Genomic DNA, 22759 nt, shown 5'->3' with positions numbered 1-22759 from the left:
CCGTGAACTGGTCCCCGCGCCGCGCGGGCGGGCAGACAGGTGGAGCGGAGCCGAGCAGCGCGCCGCGCTCCCACCTGCGCTCCGACCTGCGCTCCGACCTGCGCTCCGGGCCGCACCATGGGCAACAGCGCGGGCCGCGCGGACTTCGAGTGGGTCTACACCGACCAGCCGCACACGCAGCGGCGCAAAGAGATGCTCGGTGAGCGCGGCCCGGCCCCTGCCGCGGGTGGGAACAGCCCCGCGGGGCCGGGAGGTGCGGGCCAGCGCGGCCCCGGTGCCCCGCGGGCGCTCCTCGGCCCCTGCCTCAGGGCGGGTGGGAGCGCCCCTCCTCCCCCCCCCCCCCCCCCGGGGACCCGGCCCGCCCGCGCGGGTCTGACACTCCTCCGGCGCCTCTGCCTCGGCCCGGGGTCCAGGGGTCCAGGGGTCCAGGGGTCCAGGGGTCCAGCATCCGAGGACCCGAGCCCGGATCGCGCGCCTCGGGAGCACGTCTCAGCTGCTGCATCCCCGCGCCGGGACGGGAGCCAGTCGTGGGGCAGGGACGGGCGCGAGCTCGGGGCGCGGGGACGTGGCGGGGCAGGGTGTCCCCGGGGGCCCTCCGTGTGCGGGATGCGCTCGAAGGCAGGGCTCGCGGGGCGCCAGGGGCCGCTGAGCTCGGCCGGTCCGGGAGTTTTCGGGCAGGAGGAGCGCCTGGAGGGAAGCAAATGCGAAACGAGCAATATACTTAAAAAACAAAACAAACAAACAAAAACCCCAAAAAACAAACAACGAAGATATGCCAAAGGATCCCATTTGTCCGTACCGTCCTGTATTTTAACGGCCACCCCTCGCTGTCATTTAGTGTCCTGCGAAGTCATTTTTACCTACGTGGTGGCTGTCATTCAAGCCAGTGGCTCCTTTTAGACCTGGGATGTCCAGTCCCTTTGCTGGGGACGAGGGTAAAAGGGCTGGCGCCTCCAGAACGGTTTTTACTAGATGCCACCAAATCGCCCCGCAGCACCAGGCAGGCTTCCAGCAGGGCGGGCTCGCTACCCTCCCTCCTGAGAAATGGCCAGGCTATGATTTCCACACACCCTCACCTACACCTGGGGTTGGCAAACCTTTGAATCAGATTGACTAGGTGTCATGTACTATTCATTGTGTTTAATTTGCAGGTTTTGGATGATGGTTTCCAATGTTTAATTGGCCACTTTAATATTTCCTTTTTTTTCTCTTGGGTTGGTCTCTGGTTTGTTGATTGTTAGAGCTCTTTGTACAGGAGGCGTGTAACTCTTTGTCTTACGTGTTGCAAATATTTTCCCCCTTTATACCTTGTCCTTTGCTATCATAAAAGCTTTTTTTTTTACAGAAGCTTTTTTTTTTAAGATTTTATTTATTTATACATGAGAGACACACAGAGAGAGGCAGAGACACAGGCAGAGGGAGAAGCGGGCTCCCTGCGGGGAGCCCCATGTGGGGACTCGACCCTGGGATCACGCCCTGACCCAAAGGCAGACACTCAACTGCTGAGCCACCCAGGCGTGTCCCTGGAAGTTTTTTTTTTTAAAGATTTTATTTATTTATTCATGAGAGACACAGAGAGAGAGGCAGAGACACAGGCAGAAGGAGAAGCAGGCTCCCTGCGAGGAGCCCAATGCGGGACTGGATCCCAGGACCCCGGGATCACACCCTGGGCCGAAGACAGATGCTCAACCACTGAGCCACCCAGGGGCCCCGGAAGCTTTTGTTTTTAACGCAAATAGATTGGCTTTTCTCTTTAGTTTTCCCTTTGGTGTCTTCCTGCCCCACTCCAAGACCGGGGAAATGTCCATCTTATTTTAAAGCTTTCAGACACCAGATGCAGTGAATGGTTAGTGCATGACTCTTCTCCACTGTGGTGCCTCCCTGGCTGGAGACCCCTGGGTGGGTTTGTGACTTCTGTGGTTTTCTGTCGTGAGGTGAACAATAACCCAGCACTGTTGTGGTCTGACCCGTGACAGCATCCTCTCCTACACCTGTGAACTTCTTGGGGTGGCTCAAAGGGGTCTTAGTGATCATCTGGTCCTGCTTCTCCCTAGAGGGCAGGTGTCTTGGCTGCTTTCCTCAGTGGGGCTGAGGCAGGGCTCCATTCCTTCCCCTCCCCTGACTGTCCCCTACCTTGCTCTTACAGGACTCACTGGGCACCTGGCCCCAGGTGGAGAAGGTAGGAAGACTTCTCCTGGCCCACAGAGCTCCTACAGGGGTCCAGACCCTCTGGGCTGCAGACTCACTTTCTGAATCTGCAAAATGGGCACAATCATCCTGTCTGGCAGAGAGGGTGCAACATGAAAAGGAGATCTTGGATGTTAAAAGGTGCTCAGTGCCGGTACCCGGCACCCCAGGACACGGAGAAAGATCTTTCTCTGAAGAAAGGAGACACGGGCCCTGAAACCAATAAAAGAAGCTTCCTGGACAGGGTGGCAGGGAAGGCTAGAAAACGTGGGGGAGAGGAGGTGATGTGGGCCAGGTTGGGGACGCACCATGATTCGGGGGCTGGCCCTCCAGGGAGCTGTGCTCATTCCCAGTTTCCACTGGGTGCTGTGGATTCCTCTGTACACGTCTGGTTTTGAACTCTTGAGCTTGGAGTGTGCCATTTTCCCTTGCTCCCCAGCATTTGACAGCTCCTGCCCTGCCTGGATGTCCTTCCTGCTCTGCCCGGCTGGCTCTTTGTTTTTGAATATTATTTTATTGAAGTGTAATTGACATACAATATTATGGTAGTAAGTTTCAGGTGCAAGTGGAGTCACCAGTGGTCACCACACAGTCACTACGGTTTCGTTGACTACCGTCCCCTTGTGTTCATAACGTTCCCATCACCCACTTTCTAACCGGAAGTTTGTATTTCTTGATCCCCTTCACCCAGCCCTGCGTGCCCCTGCCCCTGCCCCCAGGCAACCACCACCAGTCTGTACTTTGAGTCTGGATTTGGCTCGGTTTTGTCTTTTAGATTCCACCTGTAAGTGGAATCATGCAGGATTTGTCTGTGTCTGTCTGACTTACTTCACTTAGTGCAATATTCTCAAGGTCCATCCACCTTGTTACAAAATGTCACTTTCTTTTATGGCTGCGTAGTTTTTTTTTTTTAAGATTTTATTTATTTATTCATGAGAGACACAGGGAGAGAGAGAGAGAGAGAGAGAGAGAGAGGCAGAGACAGAGACACAAGCAGCCTCCGTGCAGGGAGCCCAACGCGGGACTCGACCCTAGGTCTCCAGGATCACACCCCGGGCCGAAGGCAGCGCTAAACCGCTGGGCCACCCGGGCTGCCCTGAGCAGTTCTTTTTTTTTTTTTTAAGATTTTATTTATTTATTCATAGAGACACAGAGAGAGAGGCAGAGGCACAGGCAGAGGGAGAAGCAGGCTCCATGCAGGGAGCCTGACGCGGGACTCGATCCCAGGTCTCCGGGATCAGACCCCAGGCTGCAGGCAGCGCTAAACCGCTGCGCCACCAGGGCTGCCCTTTTTTTTTTTTTTTTTTTAAAGATTTTATTTATTTATTCATGATAGACAGAGAGAGAGAGAGAGAGAGAGAGAGGCAGAGACACAGGCAAAGGGAGGAGCAGTCTCCACACAGGGAGCCTGACGCGGGACTCGATCCCGGAACTTTAGGATCTGCCCTGGACCAAAGGCAGGCGCCAAACCGCTGAGGCACCCAGGGATCCCCACCTGGGCAGTTTTTGATCATACATGTGCCACCTCTTCTTCATCCACTCATCCGTCAGTGGACACTTAGGTTGCTCCCATATCTTGGCCCTTGTACATAATGCTGCAGTGAACAGGGGGGTGCACCTATCTTTGCGAATCAGTGCTTTCGTTTTCTTTTTTTATGTTTATTTTTATTTTTTTGCTTTTGTTTTCTTTGAATAAATCCCGTGGGGTGGAATTGCTGGGTCATGGTAGGGTAGTTTTAGTTTTTTAAGGAACCTCCATGCTGTTTTCCAGAGTGGCTGTACCAGCTTACATTCCCACCAACAGTGCATGAGCGTTCCGCTTTCTCCACATCCTCGCCAACACCTGTTTCTTGTGTTGATTTTAACCATTCCGACAGGTGCAAGGTGATAATCACATTGTAGTTTTGGTTTGTATTTCCATGATGATGAGTGATGTTGAGCATCTTTTCATGTGCCAGTTGGTCATTTGTATGTCTTCTATGGAAAAATGCCTGTTCAGGTTTTAACCAAATTTTTGTTGGTTTGCTATGGAGTTCATGAGTTTTTTTTTTTTTTTTTTTTTTTTTTTTGAGTTCATGAGTTTTTTAATATACTTTGGATACTAACCCTTCATAGGGTATGTGATTTGTAGATTGCTTCACCCATTCCATGGGCTGCCTTTTTGTTTTGTTGATGGTTTCCTTCGCTGTGCAAAAGTTTTTTAGCCTGATACAGCCCCATCTGTTTTATTTTTGTTTATGTTGCCTTTACTTTTGGTGTGAAATCCAAAAAAATCATTGCCAAGACCAATGTCAAGGAAAATCTTCAATCCATTTTGCGTGTATTTTTGTGCCTGGTGTAAGAAAGCGGTCCAGTCTCATTCTTCTGCATGTGGCTGTCCAGTTTTCCCAGCACCATTTACTAAAGAGACAGTCTTTTTTCCATTGCATATTCCTGCCTCCTTTGTTGTAAATCAATTGACCATATGCGTGTGGGTTTATTTCTGGGTTCTGTATTCTGTTCCATTCATCTCTGTGTTTATTTGTACGCAAACTCACACTGTTTTGATTACTGCAGCTTTTTTTTTTTTTTAAGAATTTATTTATTTATTCATGAGACACACAGAGAAAGGCAGAGACACAGGCAGAGGGAGAAGCAGGCTCCCTGTGGGGAGCCTGATTCAGACCCCAGGATCCCGACCTAAGCTGAAGGCAGACACTCAACCACTGAGCCAAGCAGGCTCCCTGATTACTGCAGCTTCGTAGTATAGTTTGAAATCCAGGAGCCGTGATACATTTTTTTTTTCCCTCAAGATTGCTTTGGCTATTCATGGTCTTTTATGGTTCCACAGACATTTTAGAATTATTTGTTCTAGTTCTGTGAAAAATGCCATTGACATTTTGTTAGGGCTCTCTCTCCCATTTCCTGCAGGAAGGCACCCTGGCCGCCCTCCTGGACTTTGGCCTCCACTGGGTGAGGGCATTCCTCTGGGACTTCCTTCCATGGCTCCAACCCATCAAAGTTCTTATCTCTCTGGGGCTGGTTGCAGGGGTCTAGAGCTCGGCTGTGGAGCTCATCTCCTAGCAAGTGCCTTAATGCTCACTCATTAGCCGTGTGACACTGGGCAGGTCAATCATCAGATGAGCAAATTGAGGCTTGGTTGAGTTAAAAGGGGTTATTATTCCTTACAGAGTTGTGTGGATTAAATGAGGTGATGTTAAGTGCTTAGCCTCTCACACAATAAATGTTACAATAAACGTGAGCTACGATGATAAATATTACCTCTGGCAGGTAGTCCCGAGTTCTCCCCAAGGACAGGGAATGCCTCTCCGCCTCTCCGGCTGCTTGTGCTTGAGGATGTGCTCAGGGCCCCACCTAGGTGGCTGCTGGAGCTCCTGCCAAGCCTCTGGGGGCCAGTGGATGCTCAATAAAGATCCTAATCTGGGAGGAAGTCAGAACCCAGGAAGCCCTTGCACAGGGCTGGCTGCAGTTGCTCTGGGGGCAGAACCAAAGTCCATCTCCAGCTCCTGCCTAAATGGAGACGTGCTCCCCAGGGCCCAGGGTCCCGAGTAAATGGAGACCCACGCAAACCCCTAAGAGCCGTGTCTGCCAGGCCGAGGCTGAGCCTCCCTGTCCTTTGAAGGCAAGAGCTACGAGGACTGTGATCCCATGGCAGGGCAGGGCAGGGCCCAAGCCAGGCGTGGCAGTGGAAAGAAGCAGGCTTTGGGTTTGTCTTTAAAAACAAATAGCTTTGTGATTTTTTTCCCCCTTATGAAAACAGGGCACACACATGGTAAAACAAAACAAAACACACAAAAATTCAAATAATCAAAGGAAAACAAAAGAGGAAACAAGGAAGTAAGACTCTTGGCAATTGTTGGATTATTTGCTTAGGAAAGGCCCCTGCTGGGGCTTTCTCAGGGGCAAGCGGTCAAATCCAGAACCGAACTGGCTGAGGCTCTCAGGGGGATTTGTGAACTCGCCCCACCCAGCCACAGGGATGCTGGCCCCAGGGGAGCAGGCAGGCTGGGGCCTTTCTCTCTGTGCCCCTGGTCCCTGCCACCACTGGTTCGTGGCCTCCTCCCTGCCGGGCAGGCTGCACCAGTGCGGGCTTGTGTCCACCCGACTCTGACAATCCACAGGAGGAAGAGAGCCGCCTCCCTCGCCTCCTGACCCCGGGAGCATGACCTCCCCTTGAGCCACTAATCTCTGGCTGGAGCTGTGAGTCCTATGGCTGGTCAGAGGACGGGGGGCTGCGGTGGGCAAGCCTCCCAGTGTCACGTGGTCAGGGCACAGAGGAGTGGCTCTCCAAGAAAAGGAAGGGGTGCCGTGACCCTGAGTGTGTGGGGAGGGATGGCTGTACGGTGCCCAGTGGCACAGTCCGCAGGTGATCACTGAGGGGTTACTCCTGGACCCTCTTTGACCTGCTTGTGTCCCCTTCTGCTGAAATCCTCCAAAGGCTTCCCTTTCTAAAAAAAAAAAAAAAAAAATCTCACCTCTGCCCTGACCTCTGGGGCACCCCCATCTCTGGCCCCCACCCTTTCTCCCCACCTTTTGTTCTCTAGCCACTTTGTGAAAGGCACCCCATCTGCCCAGTCCCCTCTACATGGCTTTTGCAAATGCTGTTCCCTCTGCTGGAATTCTTTTCCCCTATTCTTCAGGTACCAACTCTACGTATCCTCCAGGTTCTGCCTAAATGTCCTTTTAGGAACACTCTCTAACAACACACACCCGGTATAATGCTGCTACTCTCTGGAGGGAACACCCCCCCGCTCCAATTTGCAAACTGGCATTTGGCAATTTCTGCAAATCTACCGTGGCCGATTTCAAGCTACCAACATGCATCGCCGAGCACGGATTTGGGAAGGGAGGAGTGCGGGCGGGTGGCCTGCCGTGCTCCCTGCCAGCTCCCAGCTCCAGGGTCCTCCCTCACCCCCCTGCAGGGTGCTTTTGCCTCCTAGCCCTGGCCTCTGTGCACCTGCGGGCACCTGTGGGGTGACTGCGTTTGGTCTCCCATGTCCCATCCAGCACGCGCCCCTTGCCCCCCAGCTCGACTCTGAGCCTCCTGAGGGCGGGGGCTCTCACCTCGTGCCGCGGCTCCCCTGGCCCGCGCTCCCCAGACTGGCCGGCGACAGGTGCACGCGCCTTTGGCGCGGCTTGTGCAAAGGCTGCCGGGAGGCCGGGCTCCCTCGTCCAGCACCTTAGCACCCAGCACCCCAGCACCCCAGACCCCTCAGCCCCGGCCTTCCCATGGGGCTCCTCCTCGCCAGCCAGGGAGCGGAGTCAACCCCACCGAACCCGCATTTCCAAGCTGGTGGGTGAGGCTGAGGATGCTTCCTCGATCTCCGGGTGACCTGTCCCCTCCTGCCCGGGCTCCTCCTCCCAGCCCAGCAGCCCTGGCTCGGACCCTGGCTCGGACCCTGGCTCGCGCCCTTGCCCCGCCCCTGTCCCCCCCAACCCTCCCCCGCCTGGTGAGGTGCTCCCCGGTCCCCCAGAGGGCCTCCTGCCCTCCCGCGTGTGGCCTTGGTGCAACCCGAGTCCCTGTCCCTGCACGCGGCGCCTGCGCAGCTGCAGCTCTGCAGCCCGCCTCCCCCCCCCCCCACCTTGGTTAATTTGTACCAGCTTTTATGAGGCATGATTTACATGCCCTAAAGTCCCTCATCTGGAAGGCACGGGCCAGTGACTCGGGGGAAGCCATAATACAGTTCTGGAGTATCTTCATCGCCCGGAAGACCCCTGTGAACACATGCAGTCACCCCAACCCCGCCGCCCGGGTTCTCACACCCAGACCCCCCATCCTTCGGGTTTCGGCTCTGATGTTGCAGACGTGTGTCCCTCTCCTGGGCCGCCGGCGGGCGGGGGGAGGTGGGGGGAGACACGCTGTGTTGGCACCCCAGGAGGGGACCCCCCCCTCCCCCGCCGTGCAGCCTGGGAACCCCTCCCTCCTCTGCGACTGGGGCCTGGCTGCCAGAGGTTCTCAGCAAATATTTGTCGCTGAACAAAAAGCAGGTTTAGTGAGAGGTGGTGAGGAGGCGGGTAGAGTGGCTTCCGACGGCACTTTGGGCCACTTTCCAAGTGTTCTGCCTCGAACTGGGTACCCCCCCCCCCCCCCCCGCCCCCGTGCCTCCCACTGACCAGTCGGGGTTAGGCAAAGGAAGCAGGTGGGGGGTGGGGGCGCTGCGCAAGGGAAGGCCGCTGAGCTGGGCAGGGCTGCAAGCAAGCCCTTTAGGAAGGAGGGGATTAAGAGGCTTTAGGTGCCTTTGTTGGGAGAGTCGTCAGTTTACTCAACAGTGGGTGGGGGATGTGAGGGAAGGAGCCCAGGATGCAGGTGGGCAGCTGCTGTGTGCGATGGAATGTTCTGGATGGGAGCACACAGGTGATGAGCAGCAATGACAAGGACCTCCCCATAGCTATCTAGGCTGTCACACGATGGCATTTGGCCTCTTTGGAGAGGTGGTAGGAGGATGCAGTCCCAGCTGGTGCCAGGCCCGGGGGGGCACGGAAGGGTCCAGCGTGTTGGTGGAAAGAAGCCCCGTGTGGTCCCGGGGCCCCCAGCCAGAGTCCCGCGGTTGGCAGGGGAGGGCAGAAGGCCTGCCTCTGGGACGAGCAGCCCGGTGCTCGGCCTTGGGGCCCCCTTGGCTGCCTGTGGGAGGCAAGGGCCCAGCAGCCTCCCCGGCCAGCTGCCTGCTTCGGCCTTCCCTCCCGCTGGCGGCTGTCAGAGTTTGGGGAAGCCCCGGTATCCATGGGGAGTCTGTTCCCAGGACGGGGGTGCGGGCACTGGGGGTCCAGGGCCCACCGTCCTGCTCTGCGCCCTGCCTCCTATGAGCAGGTCTGTCGTGGGTGGATCCCCGTGATGCATGGAAGTGAACAGCTCTGCGAGCGGAGCCTCCCCACGCCCGGGGCCCCGGGGCACCTCCACCTGCCCACAGCCCGAGGGCCCTCAGAACCAACACCTTCCAGGGAGAGGACGAGAAGCGGGCCCAGAGAGGGCCGGGACGTGCCCGAGGGCACCCCGCAGCGGGGCTGGGCGGGGCTGCGAGCAGGGCTCCGGTCCGGACCCAGGATTTTCTCTGGGTGCCTTGCCCTGGTGACCCCCTGGCTCGGCCGGGAGTGGCTCCCCTGGGGCCTGCAGAGCGCTTTCCGGGCTCTGGGCGGGTGTGTGTGTGTGTGTGTGTGTGTGTGTGTGTGTGTCTCACTTCGTGGTAGCAATCCCCCTCCCGGGCAGGGTGGCGACAGCTGAGTGACAGCGTGTCAGACCCACGCGGAGCGCCCACGGCCTGCGCAGCCCTCACCGGGCCTGGCGCCGGGTTCCCGAGGTTGGCCTCGCCCTGCTGCCGCGGGCTCCTCCCGGGCCTCCCCGGACCTCAGACCCTCCTTGCGCGGCGGGCCTGGGCAGCGCCACGTCCACCGATGGCTGGTGGTGGCAGTGCATTGCCACGGCCGGGGGGACGCTTGCACGGCTCTGTCTCTGGTCCCAGGTGGCCGTCCTGCTGGGCTCTTTGCTGCGTGTCCTGGCCCAGCTACTGCGTCCCTGAGCCGGGGGCCTGAGGCGGCCCGGCACCCCCAGCATCAGCCGGGGACCCCGCAGCGGGGCCGGGCTTGGGTGTCCAGCCGGGGCCGGGGCTCCTCGGGGGGCTCCCGGGGAGTGTGTGGTCCTCTCCCTCCTCTTCGGGGATCCCCGTCTCTGGGGCCCAGAGAAGCCGGGCCGGGAGCCGTGGGTTTGTCGGGTCAGCACCCCGTTGCCCGCCCCAGGGCCCCTGGCCCAGCATCTCTGTCCTGTCCTCTGCCATCCCTGGTGCCTTCCTCTTTCCCGTCTTACCACTGCCCTCCCCCGTGCCCGCACTCAGCCTGCCCCCCACCTCCTGTCCCCCACCGCCCCCTGGCCCCGGCTGTGCTGGAATGGCCCCTGTCAGGCCCTCATGACCTTGCCAAGTCCAGTGGGGCCCCTGCCTGGTCTTCCTGTCCCTGACCCTCCTGGGCCCCAGCAGCTAGACACCTCGAGCCCTCGGCTGCTGTTCCCTGTCCCTGCTGTGCCTAGTGGCCTCCGCTTCTGGACTGAGTGGCCGGCGGTCCCCAGAGCATCTCCCCTGGGACGTCCCCCAGGCCTCCCCCCTCCCCTGGAACCAAGAAGCTCTGGAACTGAAAAGTTAGACATTTATTGTTTTCCTTGAGTGGGGATTGACTTTTCTCCCCGTGGGCAGGCCCAGAGTGGCTCCTCTCCTAAGACGGGGCATCCCTGGGGAGTTTGGGAACAAGATGGGATGAGGCCTGCCCCCATACCCCCTCCCAGGTAGGGCCACACGGTGCCCGTCCCTGCTCCCAGGCTCTGGTCCCTGAAGGCCCGGGGTGTTCGGTGAGGCCTGCCAGCCGTGCCACCTCCGGAATCTGCGGGGCTCCCAGCTCCTGGGCACCGTCTCTGGGCCCTTCTAGTGTCCTGCCCCTCATCCGCTTTCAGCCAAGGGCCCTGGGCTCTGCCTCCTGCCCCCGCCCCCCGCCGCCCCCAGGCCGCTGGGCCCTCCCGCCTGCTCCGTGGCCCAAGAAGTGCCACACGCAGCGTGGAGGTGAGCTGGGGCGAATGTGCCCGGCCGCTGGGAGCCATCCCCCCTGCGCTGCCTGCAGTCCGGCTTGGACACCGGTCCCGTTTTTCACTGCTGCCAGCAGGATGGCTGGGCCCAGTGACCCTCGCGGCCTGTGCTCGCAGGTCAAAGCAGGCCGGGCCAGATGGGCCTCACGGGTAGCACCCAGCGCCCCGAAGATCAGGAGTAGGAGGTCCTCACCCCTCCCGGCTAACCAGGAGGAAAACAGCTCGCAGGGCCCAGAGCCATGGTCCCAGCCTCGCTGAAGCCCAGAGGGGCAGGCGGGACCGTCATCCCCATCTCTCAAGGTGGAGACAAGGGTGGGAGGCCATGTGGCCACCCGAGCTGGGAAACTGTTAGGAAAAAGAAGAAGGTGCAGCCGGGGTGGGGCCTCGGCGGGGGGGTCCCCCTTTGCTCTCCACAGGTAGGACTTACTATCTTGGGTTGACAGATGGGACGCCTGGGGCCCATCATCCAAGGTCATAGCTTCCTCCGAGGCACACGGGGGTGGCCTGTTTGCATCCCAGAGCTGGGGTCCCACTGCCTCAGAGCTTGCCTGGCTGCTCACCTGTTGCAGGTGTGGCCTGCCCCGCCCTCCCGCCCCAGCCATGGCCTCCTTCCAAGGGGAAGCATGGGAACCAGCCCTGCAGAAGCGGGTGACCTCCAGCTCCCTGGGTCTTCCTCTAGGTGTGCCTCGGCAGGTGAGGGCCAGGCTCCTGGGTGCCCCAGGGGAAGGCTGAAGCCCAGGGGCTGCCCCTGATGAGAGGGAGGCTGGTGGACCCATGGTCCCAACTGTGACCTGTGGTCCCAACTTGACACCCAGGTGTGCAAAGGTCAGGGGGCCCGTGTACACGGTTTCCCTGGCCCTGGGCTGTGGGTGAGCGCATTCCTGATGTGCAAGGTGGCCAGCGCTTCCTTGTCGCCTTGGCCATCGTGAAGTCATTCTTCTGCTCCACTTCACCCTGGCTGCTGGATTCCCACCTCCCCGGCCCCCCAGGTCCCCGCTGGAAGCACCTCTCTTCCCAGGCAATACGGGCCTACTTTCTGAAGTGTCCCCTCTCACTCAGACCCCCGTTTTGGGGAAGGAACAAGATGGGATGAGGCCTGCCCCCATACCCCCTCCCAAGTGGGGCCCACACGGTGCCCGTCCCTGCTCCCAGGCTCTGGTCCTTTTGTCTCTTGTCCCACCTGGTGGGATGACACTAGGCAGGTGCCGTGCTGGTGGGCCGTGGGGGCCCTTGGGGACAGGGCGGGCTGTGAGTGGCCCTGGGCCCTGGGCCGGGTACTGGAGTCCTCACGGTTCCCGCATCCCCTGCTCAGCTGCCCTGAGTGTCCTTGGGCTGTGGGGACAGACGGCCATAAACTGGGGGGCTTCGAACCACACACACATATCTTCTTACAGTTCTGGAGGTGGAAGTGTGACTTGGGGTTTCACTGGGGCTGAAGTCAGGGTGTTGCAGGGCCATGCTCCTGGGCTTGGGGGAGGATTTTTTGTTTTTGAAGATTTTATTTATTCATAAATAAAAGACGCACAGAGAGACATACAGAGAGAGGCAGAGACGCAGGCAGAGGGAGAAGCAGGCTCCCTGCGGGGAGCCTGATGTGGGACTTGATCCTGGGACCCTGGGATCACGACCTGAGCCGAAGGCAGATGCTCAACCACTGAGCCACCCAGGGGTCCTGGAGGATCTGTTTCCAGGCCTTTCCAGCTTTGCAGGCACCTGCAGTCCTGGGCTTGTGGCCCCTCCTCCACCTCCACCTCCACCTCCACCTCCACCTTCTGGGGCCCCAGGGCCCCCTCTCCTGCCCGTGGTTCACCGTGACACTGGGCCACCTGGATAATCTAGGCCATCCTCCCGGCGTGAGGTCAGCCGCAAGCACCCCGGCTGCCCTGTGCGGCCTTGGTTCCCACTGCCTCAGAGCCTCCTTGGTTATGGGGTTGGGACGTGCACGTCTTTGGGGGCACCGTTATCCGGCCCGCCCCCTGCCGTATCTCTCCCCACTCTGTGAACAGGCTCTCCTGGCTCCACGTGGCACCCCGAGTGTTCCAGGCCTCCCACGGTGGGAGGTGACTGTGCGGCAGCCAGGTCCCGTCCCGTGATGCGGGCACGCCGCCAGCGGCCACTGTGCAACATGGCAGGCCCGGGGGCGAGCCGATCGCCTGGTGCTGTCCCCTTGCTGTCCCCGGGGCCTGTTGACACAGCTGCCGCGTCCCGGGTCCTGCCTCTTCTCGCCGTCATCCCGCAGCCGCCGCCGGCCTGTCCCGGGCCTTGCCTGTCGGGCCTGCCGGTGACCCTGGCCGTGGTTTGGACGCCGAGGCTCGCGGCTGAGCTGACCGGGGGTTTACTTAGACTTTTCTCTTTTGTTTTTGACTTTTTTCTTAACTGTGGTAAAATACACAACATACAGCTCGCACTGGGACCGCGTGATGTGTCCGATTTGATGGCATTCACAGCGTCGCGCACTGCGGCTATTTTTCTTAAAAAAAATTTTTTTTTAAGTTTTTATGTATTGGGGTGGCCAGGTGGCTCAGTTGGTTGAGCATCTGCCCTCGGCTCAGGGCGTGATCCTGGGGTCCTGGGATGGAGCCCTGCATTGGGGTCCCTGCTCTGCAGGGATCCTATTTCTCCCCTTCCCTCTGCCTGCAGCTTCCCCTGCTCGTGCTCCCTCTCTGTCAAATAAATAAAATCTTTAAAAAAATTTTATTTATTTATTTATTCATGAGACACAGAGACAGGCAGAGACACAGGCAGAGGGAGAAGCAGGCTCCCTGCAGGGAGCCTGATGAAGGACTCGATCCCAGGACCCCAAGATCACGACCTGAACTGGAGGCAGATGTTTGACCGACTGAGCCACCTGGGCGCCCCTGTTTGTGGCTGTTTCTAAAACCTTCTCAGGGCTCCAAATAGACCCGTTCCCAGCCCCCCCCGCTGACCCCTCTTTTCCATCTCTGTGAACCCCCTGCTCCCCACACCTCATCCAGCGCCGTCCTACACCGCGTGGCCTTCGCTGCTGGCTTCTTTCACTTGGTGTCGTGTCTTCAAGGCCCATCCGTGTGTAGCCTGTGTCAGCACCTCCTTCCTTCTAAACAAATGGTTTCTGGGAGCCGGTCGTTTACTTGAGAGTCGGTTTCAGGCAGCAGGAGTAGGGTGTCGGCATTGTGAAACAGGGACGGTGGAAAATTCAATGTAGAAATGTTTTTTATTGAGGTGTAATTATATAGAATGTGGTCTTAGTTTCGGGTGCATGACTCGGTCTGTATTGCAACATGATCGCCGCCGTAATTCTACTGAGCGTCCATCACCGTACATAGTTATAAAAACTTCCGTTCTTGAGTTCTTGGATGAGAAAACTTTTTTTTTTTAAGATTTTATTTATTTATTCATGAGAGATACACACAGAGAGGCAGAGACACAGGCAGAGGAGAAGCAGGCTCCATGCGGGGAGCCTGATGTGGGACTTGATCCCAGGACCCTGGGATCATGACCTGAGCCCAAGGCCACCCAGGTGCCCTGGATGAAAAGCTTTTTTTTTTAAGGATTTTATTATTTTATTTACTCATGAGAGACACAGGGTGAGCGAGAGAGAGGCAGAAGGAGAAGCAGGCTCCATGCAGGGAGCCCGACACGGGACTCGATCCCGGGTCTCCAGGACTGGCCCTGGGCTGCAGGCGGCGCTAAACTGCTGTGCCACCGGGGCTGCCCGGATGAAAAACTTCTTGATGAGAACTTTTAAGATCTATTTTTTAATTTTTTTTAAAGCTTTATTTATTCATGAGAGACACAGAGAGAGAAAGAGAGGCAGAGACACAGGCAGAGGGAGAAGCAGGCTCCATGCAGGTAGCCCGACGTGGGACTCGATCCCGGGTCCCCAGGATCAGGCCTTGGGCTGAAGGTGGCGCTAAACTGCTGAGCCACCGGGGCTGCCCAAGATCTACTTTTTTAAAAAAAAGTTTATTTACTTAGAGAGAGCAAGAGAGCGAGTGTGCATGCACAAGAGTGGGGGGATGGGCAGAGGAAGAGAGAACATCAAGCAGACGCCCCACTGAACGTGGAGCCCAACGTGAGGCTCGATCTCACGACCTGAGATCGTGACCTGAGCTGAAACCAAGAGTCACTCAACCAGCTGAGCCACCGCGCGTCCCCAACATAGTATTCGTAACTGTAGTCATCGTGCTGTACGTTACCCCCCGGGACTTCATTATGTTTTGTTCTTTTTTGTGGTTGAATCCGATTCTGTTGTGTGGACAGAGCACGTTTCGGTTATCTGGTCACCTGTGGATGGACACTGGGGTTGGTTTCAGCTTTTGGCCGCTGCAAACAACCTGACGAACCCTGGGGTACAAGGATCTGTGTGTGTCCCCGATGTAAAGTCCTTTGGGTGCACACTTAGAGGTGAAGTTGCTGGGGCGTATGGGATTCTACATCTAACCTTTCGAGGAGCGGCCAAGTGGTCTCCCGCTTGGTCTCTCTCCTGCATCCCCGCCCGCCGCGTCCAGAGGGCTCCAGTGTCTCCGGAGCCTCGCCCACACTTGCTGCTGATGTTGAACCTGCCCATCCTGGTGGGGTGAAGCGGCATCTCATTTGTGGCTTTAGCTTGCATTTCCCTGGTGACTAATGATGTTGGCATCTTTTCACGTGCTTCGTGGCCAGTTGCACGTCTTGGGACACACGTCTATTCAAGTCCTCTGCCCATTTACTTGGGTTGTTCATCGTCTTTGTTGTCGAGTCGTAGGGAATCTCTGTGTATTCTGGATGTTAAACCCGCACCCGCCCAGGGTGAGGACTTGAACCCGCTCTGAGCTGCTCCTCCCAGGCCCCTGTGCTCCCCGGTGAGTGGGGCTGAGGACTGTCCCCCGGGCCGTGGCTTCCTTGGTTCTCTGCTCGTGCTGTGACCACCGTCCTGGTGGGGTCCCTGGCCGAGCCGCAGGGAGAGGGCCTCCGGGACCCAAGGGCCCGGGTGGCTTTGTCAGCTTGGAGGCCCGGGGGCTGGCGCTGTCCCAGGCCGGAGGTGGCCCCTGTGTGCAGGAGGAGGGCAGCTGCCGGGGGAGCCCCGGTCCTGTCCGCCGGCCTGGCTGCTGGGGATTCCGACCCCACGTCAGCCACCCGCAGGCTGTCCTTAGGGCCGTGGAGAGCCGCTGCTCGCTGGGGCAGAGCCCCAACCACCGGGGCTGCCAGATGAGGCGAAGGCTTGGGGGCCCTGGTGGGGGATGCTGCTGGCTTCCGGGCAGAGGCGGCCGGCGGTTCTGGGACTTGAGAGCCCCAGCTCGCCGCGGCATCTCCAGCAGACGTGGGCTCTGCCGTCCCGGAGCTAGGATCCTTCATGGGGACAGGTAGTCCGCGGAGCACATGGCACCCCTGCCATCACACACCGGGACACCGACCAACCCCAAGATGGGCTTGTGCGGTGGCAGCTCAGGCAGGAGGATTTTGAGCCTGAGTCTCCCTTCCAGACTCCCGTTGCCCCTGTTGTGTGTTTCTCCTTGCATACTCCCAGGGACAGTCGGCTCACTACCTCTGAAGCAGCCTGTTCCATTGCCGGCTGGCTCTGACAAAGTTTTGTGGGCTGGGAGGAGGGCGGAGGGCCCTGGCTGTGGGGACCTTGGGCAGCTGAGCCGAGCTGTCACATCCTTCCCTTCTGAGCACAAAGGGGAAGTGACTTCCTGGGTCAGCTGGAGGAAAGGGCCGGGCAGGATCTGCCCTTGGCCTGGCCGGTTCCGGGCCCTGTCAGTGGAGGGTGGAGGCTGCCCGAGGCTGCCCGGCCGCTCTGTGGGCGGGAGCGGGGAAGACGCTGGCGACCAGCACTGGCTTTCCCGAGGGTGCCCGGGTAAGCCCCGGGGACGTGGGCCCGGTTTCCAGGTCTGTGCCTCACGCACGGCTCTGCCTCTGAGGGCCTGGGAACTGGGGGGCAGGTGCCGCCCTGAGCGCGTGAGCACCCCTGGCCCGTCCATCCCCAGCCCTGGACACAGCACCGGACTCCTGACCCCCGTCCCACCGAGCAGCCAGGGAGCTTTCTGGACAGCACCGCCGTCCTGGCCAGGGGCACCCCCGTACCCCACTCTTGTGCTCTCCCTGCGGGGTCTGGCCTGGCTGCTTTCTGGCCGGAAGGCCCTCCCCTGCTTGGCCCACCCCCACCATCATTGTCTTTTTCTTTCCTGTAGAATAAAGTACAGAAAAGTACAAAAGATCCTGTAACGAGCACCCCCCACCCCCCAAAATAAACGCATTCAACATTTTATCGAGCTTCCTTAGGGCTGGGCTAGGAGCGGGAACCCTGGCGACAGAGCCGGGCCCCCCGCCGCCCGCCCCCCCCCCCCCCCCCCCCGGCCCCAGGGCGCTTACCCTGCGGTCTAGGCCGCTGCTGGGCTTCGGGCCTTAGTGTCTGTGACCCGCGGTGACACCCGCTCTTTCTTCAGGCGGGTGGCGAGGACCGCCTCCCGCCCCCCCTTTCCGGGGGCAAGGCTGTCCCTAGGCCCCCGGGGCCCTGGTGTCACGGCGGGGCTCGGGGGCTGGTGCGGGGCGCGGGGGCGCGGGGGGCCCGGCCTCACGGTCTGTCCTCGTGCCCCGCAGCCAAGTACCCGGCCATCAAGGCGCTGATGCGGCCCGACCCGCGGCTCAAGTGGACGGTGCTGGCGCTCGTGCTGGCGCAGCTGCTGGCCTGCCGCCTGGCGCGGGAGCTGCCGTGGCGCTGGCTGCTCTTCTGGGCCTACGCCTTCGGCGGCTGCGTCAACCACTCGCTGACGCTGGCCATCCACGACATCTCGCACAACGCCGCCTTCGGGTCGGGCCGCGCGGCGCACAACCGCTGGCTCGCCGTGTTCGCCAACCTGCCGGTGGGCCTGCCCTACGCCGCCTCCTTCAAGAAGTACCACGTGGACCACCACCGCTACCTGGGCGGCGACGGGCTGGACGTGGACGTGCCCACGCGCCTGGAGGGCCGGCTCTTCTGCACGCCGGCGCGCAAGCTGCTCTGGCTGGCGCTGCAGCCGCTCTTCTACTCGCTGCGGCCGCTCTGCGTGCACCCCAAGGCCCTGACCCGCATGGAGGTGCTCAACGCGCTGGTGCAGCTGGCCGCCGACGCCGCCCTCTTCGCCCTGTGGGGGCTCAAGCCCGTGGCCTACCTGCTGGCCAGCTCCCTGCTCGGCCTGGGCCTGCACCCCATCTCCGGGCACTTCGTGGCCGAGCACTACATGTTCCTCAAGGGCCACGAGACCTACTCCTACTACGGGCCCCTCAACTGGATCACCTTCAACGTGGGCTACCACGTGGAGCACCACGACTTTCCCAGCATCCCCGGCTGCAACCTGCCCCAGGTAGGCGGCGCCCGGGCGCGGGGCCACCCCCAGCCCAGCGGCCTTGCCCCCTCAGCCGCGGTCCCGCCGCGAGCGCCCGGCTGCAGGGGGAGGCGGGGGCAGCGGGGCGGGCAGGGGCTCGCGGCCGCTTTATGGTCAAGGGCACCTGGTGGACCGAGAACCAGTCGGAACCCAGCTGCGACATTAACGCTCTGCGGGCTGACGTCCTTGGGCAAACCGCTTGCCCTCTCTGTGCCTCGGCTTCCCCCTCCTTAAGCTGGGGTGGCACAGCCTTGGGGCTTGCGAAGGGCCTCCCCTCCCCGGCTCCTGCCTCCCCTGTCCCTGCTCATCTCGTCACTGCCCCGTGACCCTTGAGGGCCCCCTCATGGCACAGAGAGGACAGGGTGGGCCTCGCCCTATGTGACCAAGGGGCTTGGCCTGAGCTGCCCCCCACCCTGGGGAATTTCTGAAGGTGGGAGGAGGGAGGGGGGAGGAAGAGAAGAGGAGGAGGAGGAGCTCTGGCCGGTGCTGGTGGGTTAGAACGAGCGGAGGGGACCCCAGGCACGGGCTGGCTGGAGGGGGCATGGGGGGGGGGTGTCGGAGTGTGCGTGCCTGCCCTGTGTGCAGGTGTGAGTGCTCGAGTGCACACCTGTGTGCAGATGCTTGCATGGGTGCCTGAGTGTGCCGGTGCTGGTTGCTGGCCCGTGTCCAGCCCTGGCCGTGCAGCCCCCGCGCCGTCCCCTGCCCACGCTGCTGAGGTCCTGCGGGGTGCCGGCGCCTTCTCAGCCCCACCGCGGCCCAGCCCCCCATTATCCACACTTCACAGAGCTCAGACAGGGGGCGTCCCTGCCTCAGGAAGTAGCAGAGCCAGAGTCTGGACCCCAGGCCACGGAAACTCCTGTCGTTAGCTGGGAGCCCGTCCTGACCTCCCCCAGGCTGTCACAGGCTCCCCGCCCCCGCCCCCGCCCCCGCAGGTGGGCTGGTCACCTGCTATAAAGCGGCTGTCCTGGGCCTTCCCTGGGGGGAGAGAAGGGCGTCCCCAGCAGTCAGGTTGTATCCGTGCAGGCGCTGAGGCTGGGAGTGCTTCCCGGAGGAGGTGGGCTGGGCGTGTGGGTGCAGAGGCTGCAGGAGGCTGGGGGTGTGTGTGCGTGACACACATTCGGGGAAATGGGAAGCACCGGGCCTGGGAGGAGGGCGGCGGGGTGGGGCCTGGTGGGATCTGAGGCCAGAGGGGCTGGGGCGCAGGAGAGGGTGTGGGACGCTGCGTGACCAGCTTGGGAGGGCCCGTGGCTCAGCGGAACCCACGCCGGGCTGGGGCTCAGGAGGGCGGCGGGGTGGGGCCTGGTGGGATCTGAGGCCAGAGGGGCTGGGGCGCAGGAGAGGGTGTGGGACGCTGCGTGACCAGCTTGGGAGGGCCCGTGGCTCAGCGGAACCCACGCCGGGCTGGGGCTCAGGAGTCCTCGGGTGCTCCCCCAGGATTACCTCGGGGGAATGCAGGTCGGCCCACGGGGGGCTCCTGGATCAGACACTTGCACGGGCTCCAGAGGGGGAGGGTGCACTTTTAACCGCTCACCCCTGCGTGGGGCAGGGGGGCTCACAGCCTGTCGGGTGTCGCAGGCCAGCAGCCCCTCCACGTCGGGCAGCACCCAGCTGGACGTGGGAGCCCCGGGGGTGACAGGGTGTGTGTGCCTGTCTGTGTGCATGTGTGTGGGTGGGGGGGCGGCGCGTGCCCGGGCCGCGGCCTCTGACCCTGCTCACCCTCCCTGCAGGTGCGGAAGATTGCACCTGAGTACTACGACCACCTGCCCCAGCACCACTCGTGGGTGAAGGTGCTCTGGGATTTTGTGTTCGAGGACTCACTGGGGCCCTATGCCAGGGTGAAGCGGGTTTGCAAGCTGGCCGAGGACGGACTGTGAGCCCCTGGTGCCCCGAGTGGACGGACCCCGCGGATCCCCGGCGGCCGGCTGCCCCGCCTTGCTCCTCTGCCGCCACCGAGCTGCTCCTCACTGCCCACCCCACCCCCAGCCTAGGGCCCAGAACTGGTTTGGCCGCATTTGGTTCCCACACCCTGGCTGTGCCCGGGTCTCCCAGAGCCCAGGACCACATCTGGCCTGGAGAGGCCTAGTCTGCACCTGCGTGGTCGACCCCCGGTCCGGCCCCCCTTTTCTGGGGCTCGGGGAGAGAGGTCTGGCCCTGGCCTGGGTGCTCCGTGCCCACAGTCTCCACGGAGCTGATTTTGCTGCTGTTCCCACGCCCTAAATTCAGTTCAGTGTTTGTTTCCACACCCGCAGATCAGATCATGCTTCCCAGCGGCGGTCAAGGCTCCAGCCTGGCCTCAGAAGGGGGCCCTGACTCCCCCCCACCCCGCAGGCCTCGGGGCCCTCCATGGCCACACCAGGTGGCCCTGAAGCCCCTCCTTAGCAGCCTTCCCTCTTCTCCGGCCTGGCCGAGTGCTGCGGACACTGCCCCCCTCAGCCGCACCCCTGCTCCTGCTCCACCTTGAGGCCTTGGCCTGAGGGGAGCCCTCCTGGAGCCCCGGAGGGTTCAGGTTGGACAGGATGGATCTGTCTCCCTGGCCAGCTCCTCCAGGACTTGAAGAAATCTTCAGGGACAGGTGCCGCAGGCCAGATGGACGGAGGGTAGACAGGTTGGCTGGACAGACAAGTGACTGCCTGAGTGAACTATAGCTCGGGGGAGGCAGGCTGGTGTCCTTGGTGAGGACCCTGTCCTGACGGGTGGGGGCACAGCTGAGACCTCGGGAAGTCTTGTCAGCCCCTTGGCCCCAGGGGGCTGGCGGCAGGAGCAGGAGGGGCACCTGGCCCGACCACGGTAGGTGTGGCCCTGAGGCTGGGGTGCATCCCCTGGACAGGTGCAGAGGGGCTGTGCTAGCGGCCGAGGAGAGGGAGGGCTGGAGGCAGGCCTGTGGCAGCCCCGGAGACCCGGCAGGTGCTGAGCAAGGACTTCCTGCCCAGGGCTGGGAGTGGCCTCCTGTGGTGCCAGGCACCCCCGTCTCCAGGGCCTGTGGGGTGAGGGAAGTGTGGCTTGGCCTGGGCAGGCCCCCCACCCCCACGCAAACAGGCTGGCCTGAGTCAGGGGCTCCAGGAGCACGGCTCCTGCAGGTCACCCACCTGTCCATCACCACCTGCCAGCTCCCCCCACCCCAGACCCTAGGCAGGATTCCCGGGGCCTATGGGGGCAAACGCAGTTGGAGAGAGCAGCTGCGGACCCTGCCGCCCTGGGATACAAGCGCTGCTGGATCTGGGGCGGCCACTCTGGGGTCCGGCCTCAGGCTGCTCACCCCCAACAGGCAGAACCATCCTGCTTCCGTCTTTACGGTTGTTGGGAGCACCTGAGCAGGTGGGGTGTCCAGAGCCGGACTGGAGAACAGCGGTCGCCTGTCATCAGCCAGACTGGGGGCCCTGCCTTCTCCCCTCCCCGAGGCCCTCCCAGGACGTGTGCACGCTGCTGAGTCCCTGGGGGATGGGAGGTGGCTCAGCATTGAGGCACAGAGCCAGCCCCTGATGCTCCAGGTGTGGGCAGGACCCAGGGCCCGTCTCCGGGGGAGGTTGTGGGGGTAGGCCCCCTCAGGCTCCCCAGGCCCCTCCAGGCTCCCCCAGACCCCTCCGTCCCCCCAGGCTCACTCCCACCTTCCCGTTCAGCGCGGCCACCTGCCGAGGCCGCCTCCTTGTCCCCGCGGCTCCTGGCCAGCACGCTCGAGGGCCGTTACCCAAGGGAGCGTCCTCAGCCCGGAGGGCCCAGAGCCGTGAGAGAGGGAGCCGGAGCCCGGTGTGGACAGTAAGCGTTTATTACCACGTGGACACAGGCAGCGCAGTGCGTGGACAGATGCGCCACGCCGCTGGGGACGGCTCGCCACTGCCGGCCAGGCTGCTCACAGCATCACCTAGGAGAAAACTCGGAAACCATCTAATGAAGCGCGTGATTCGGGGAGTCCTCTATAAACCAAAAGAAATGTACACTTAAATAGGCAAATATAAAATACAAAAAAGGCGAGTAGACCTGGAGTTCTGTGTCAGGTAGAATCTAAAAAAATCCAGAAGTTGAACTTGTTTCCTCATTTTAATATTTCATCACAGGTTAAGACTTTGAAACGAAGCCCCTCCGGCTCCAGCGCGAGCTTGCGTGCGCCGTCCCCCGCCGTCGCGGGCCTGGCCTGGCGTCTCGGCGGCGGGGCCAGGCCGCTACGAGGTGCTGATCCCGCTCAGCTCCTGCCTGATGGCTGCGGGGCGGACAGGGAGGCTCAGGGCGGGCCTGCTGGTTCTCTGGCGCCCCGTCCCCGCGCCCCCGGGGGCGCCTCTGGGCTGTGCCCGGCCCCGTGTCCTGGGCGCCGCACCCAGGGGTCCCCAGGCAGCACAGCCCCGCGGGCGACCCGACCCGCCTGCCACCCCGAGCTGGTGGGGGCCTGTGAGCCGCTCGGGCAGGTGGCCCCTGGTTCCGGCAGCGGCAGCAGGTAGCGCCGGGCCTTGAGCAGGGGGACTGTCCTGGCAGCGCTGCCTCTCGTCTTCTCCCCGGCCCCCCCGACCCCACCCCTCTCCCCACACTTGGGGGAGAGCGTTTAGTACCACGTGGACACAGACACCGCAGTGCGGGGACAGATTTCACCATGACACTGGGGACAGACCCCCCTCACCCCCGGGCCTGGAGCCAAAAGAGCCAAGTGCTGGGCACTCATCCAACCAGGGGATGCTCCTCGGAGCCCCGGCCCGTG

The 22759-nt window shown here is 61.3% G+C and overlaps 2 protein-coding genes across 5 annotated transcripts in view; one reads left to right on the top strand and one right to left on the bottom strand.

Annotated features, from left to right (window-relative positions):
- The first annotated feature begins 28 nt into the window (after window positions 1-28).
- DEGS2 (delta 4-desaturase, sphingolipid 2) lies at window positions 29-22096 on the top strand. Its single transcript, XM_077910584.1, has 3 exons — window positions 29-199; window positions 17312-18054; window positions 19803-22096. The coding sequence occupies exons 1-3, from the start codon at window positions 118-120 to the stop codon at window positions 19947-19949; spliced, it is 972 nt and encodes a 323-aa protein (XP_077766710.1). The 5' UTR covers window positions 29-117; the 3' UTR covers window positions 19950-22096.
- EVL (Enah/Vasp-like) overlaps window positions 21823-22759 on the bottom strand; it is a 147213-nt gene continuing 146276 nt past the window's right edge. For all 4 annotated transcript variants that reach the window (XM_077910582.1, XM_077910580.1, XM_077910583.1 and 1 more), the window contains one exon: window positions 21823-22270. In XM_077910582.1, coding sequence (XP_077766708.1) covers window positions 22233-22270 — 38 coding nt within the window. In that variant the 3' untranslated portion in view covers window positions 21823-22232. The remainder of the gene's footprint in view (window positions 22271-22759) is intronic.

The sequence above is a fragment of the Canis aureus genome, chromosome 9, assembly GCF_053574225.1.
Source record: "Canis aureus isolate CA01 chromosome 9, VMU_Caureus_v.1.0, whole genome shotgun sequence".
NCBI classification, from domain to species: Eukaryota; Metazoa; Chordata; class Mammalia; order Carnivora; family Canidae; genus Canis; species Canis aureus.
The sequence above is the reverse complement of the archived record's forward strand: the minus strand, read 5'-3'. Positions and strand labels throughout refer to the sequence as shown.

Coding starts and splice junctions, on each gene's coding strand:
- DEGS2 (XM_077910584.1), top strand. CDS start 118: ATGGGCAACAGCGCGGGCCGCGCGGACTTCGAGTGGGTCTACACCGAC. Junction 200..17,311: donor GCGGCGCAAAGAGATGCTCG/GTGAGCGCGGCC, acceptor CGTGCCCCGCAG/CCAAGTACCCGGCCATCAAG. Junction 18,055..19,802: donor CCGGCTGCAACCTGCCCCAG/GTAGGCGGCGCC, acceptor CCCTCCCTGCAG/GTGCGGAAGATTGCACCTGA.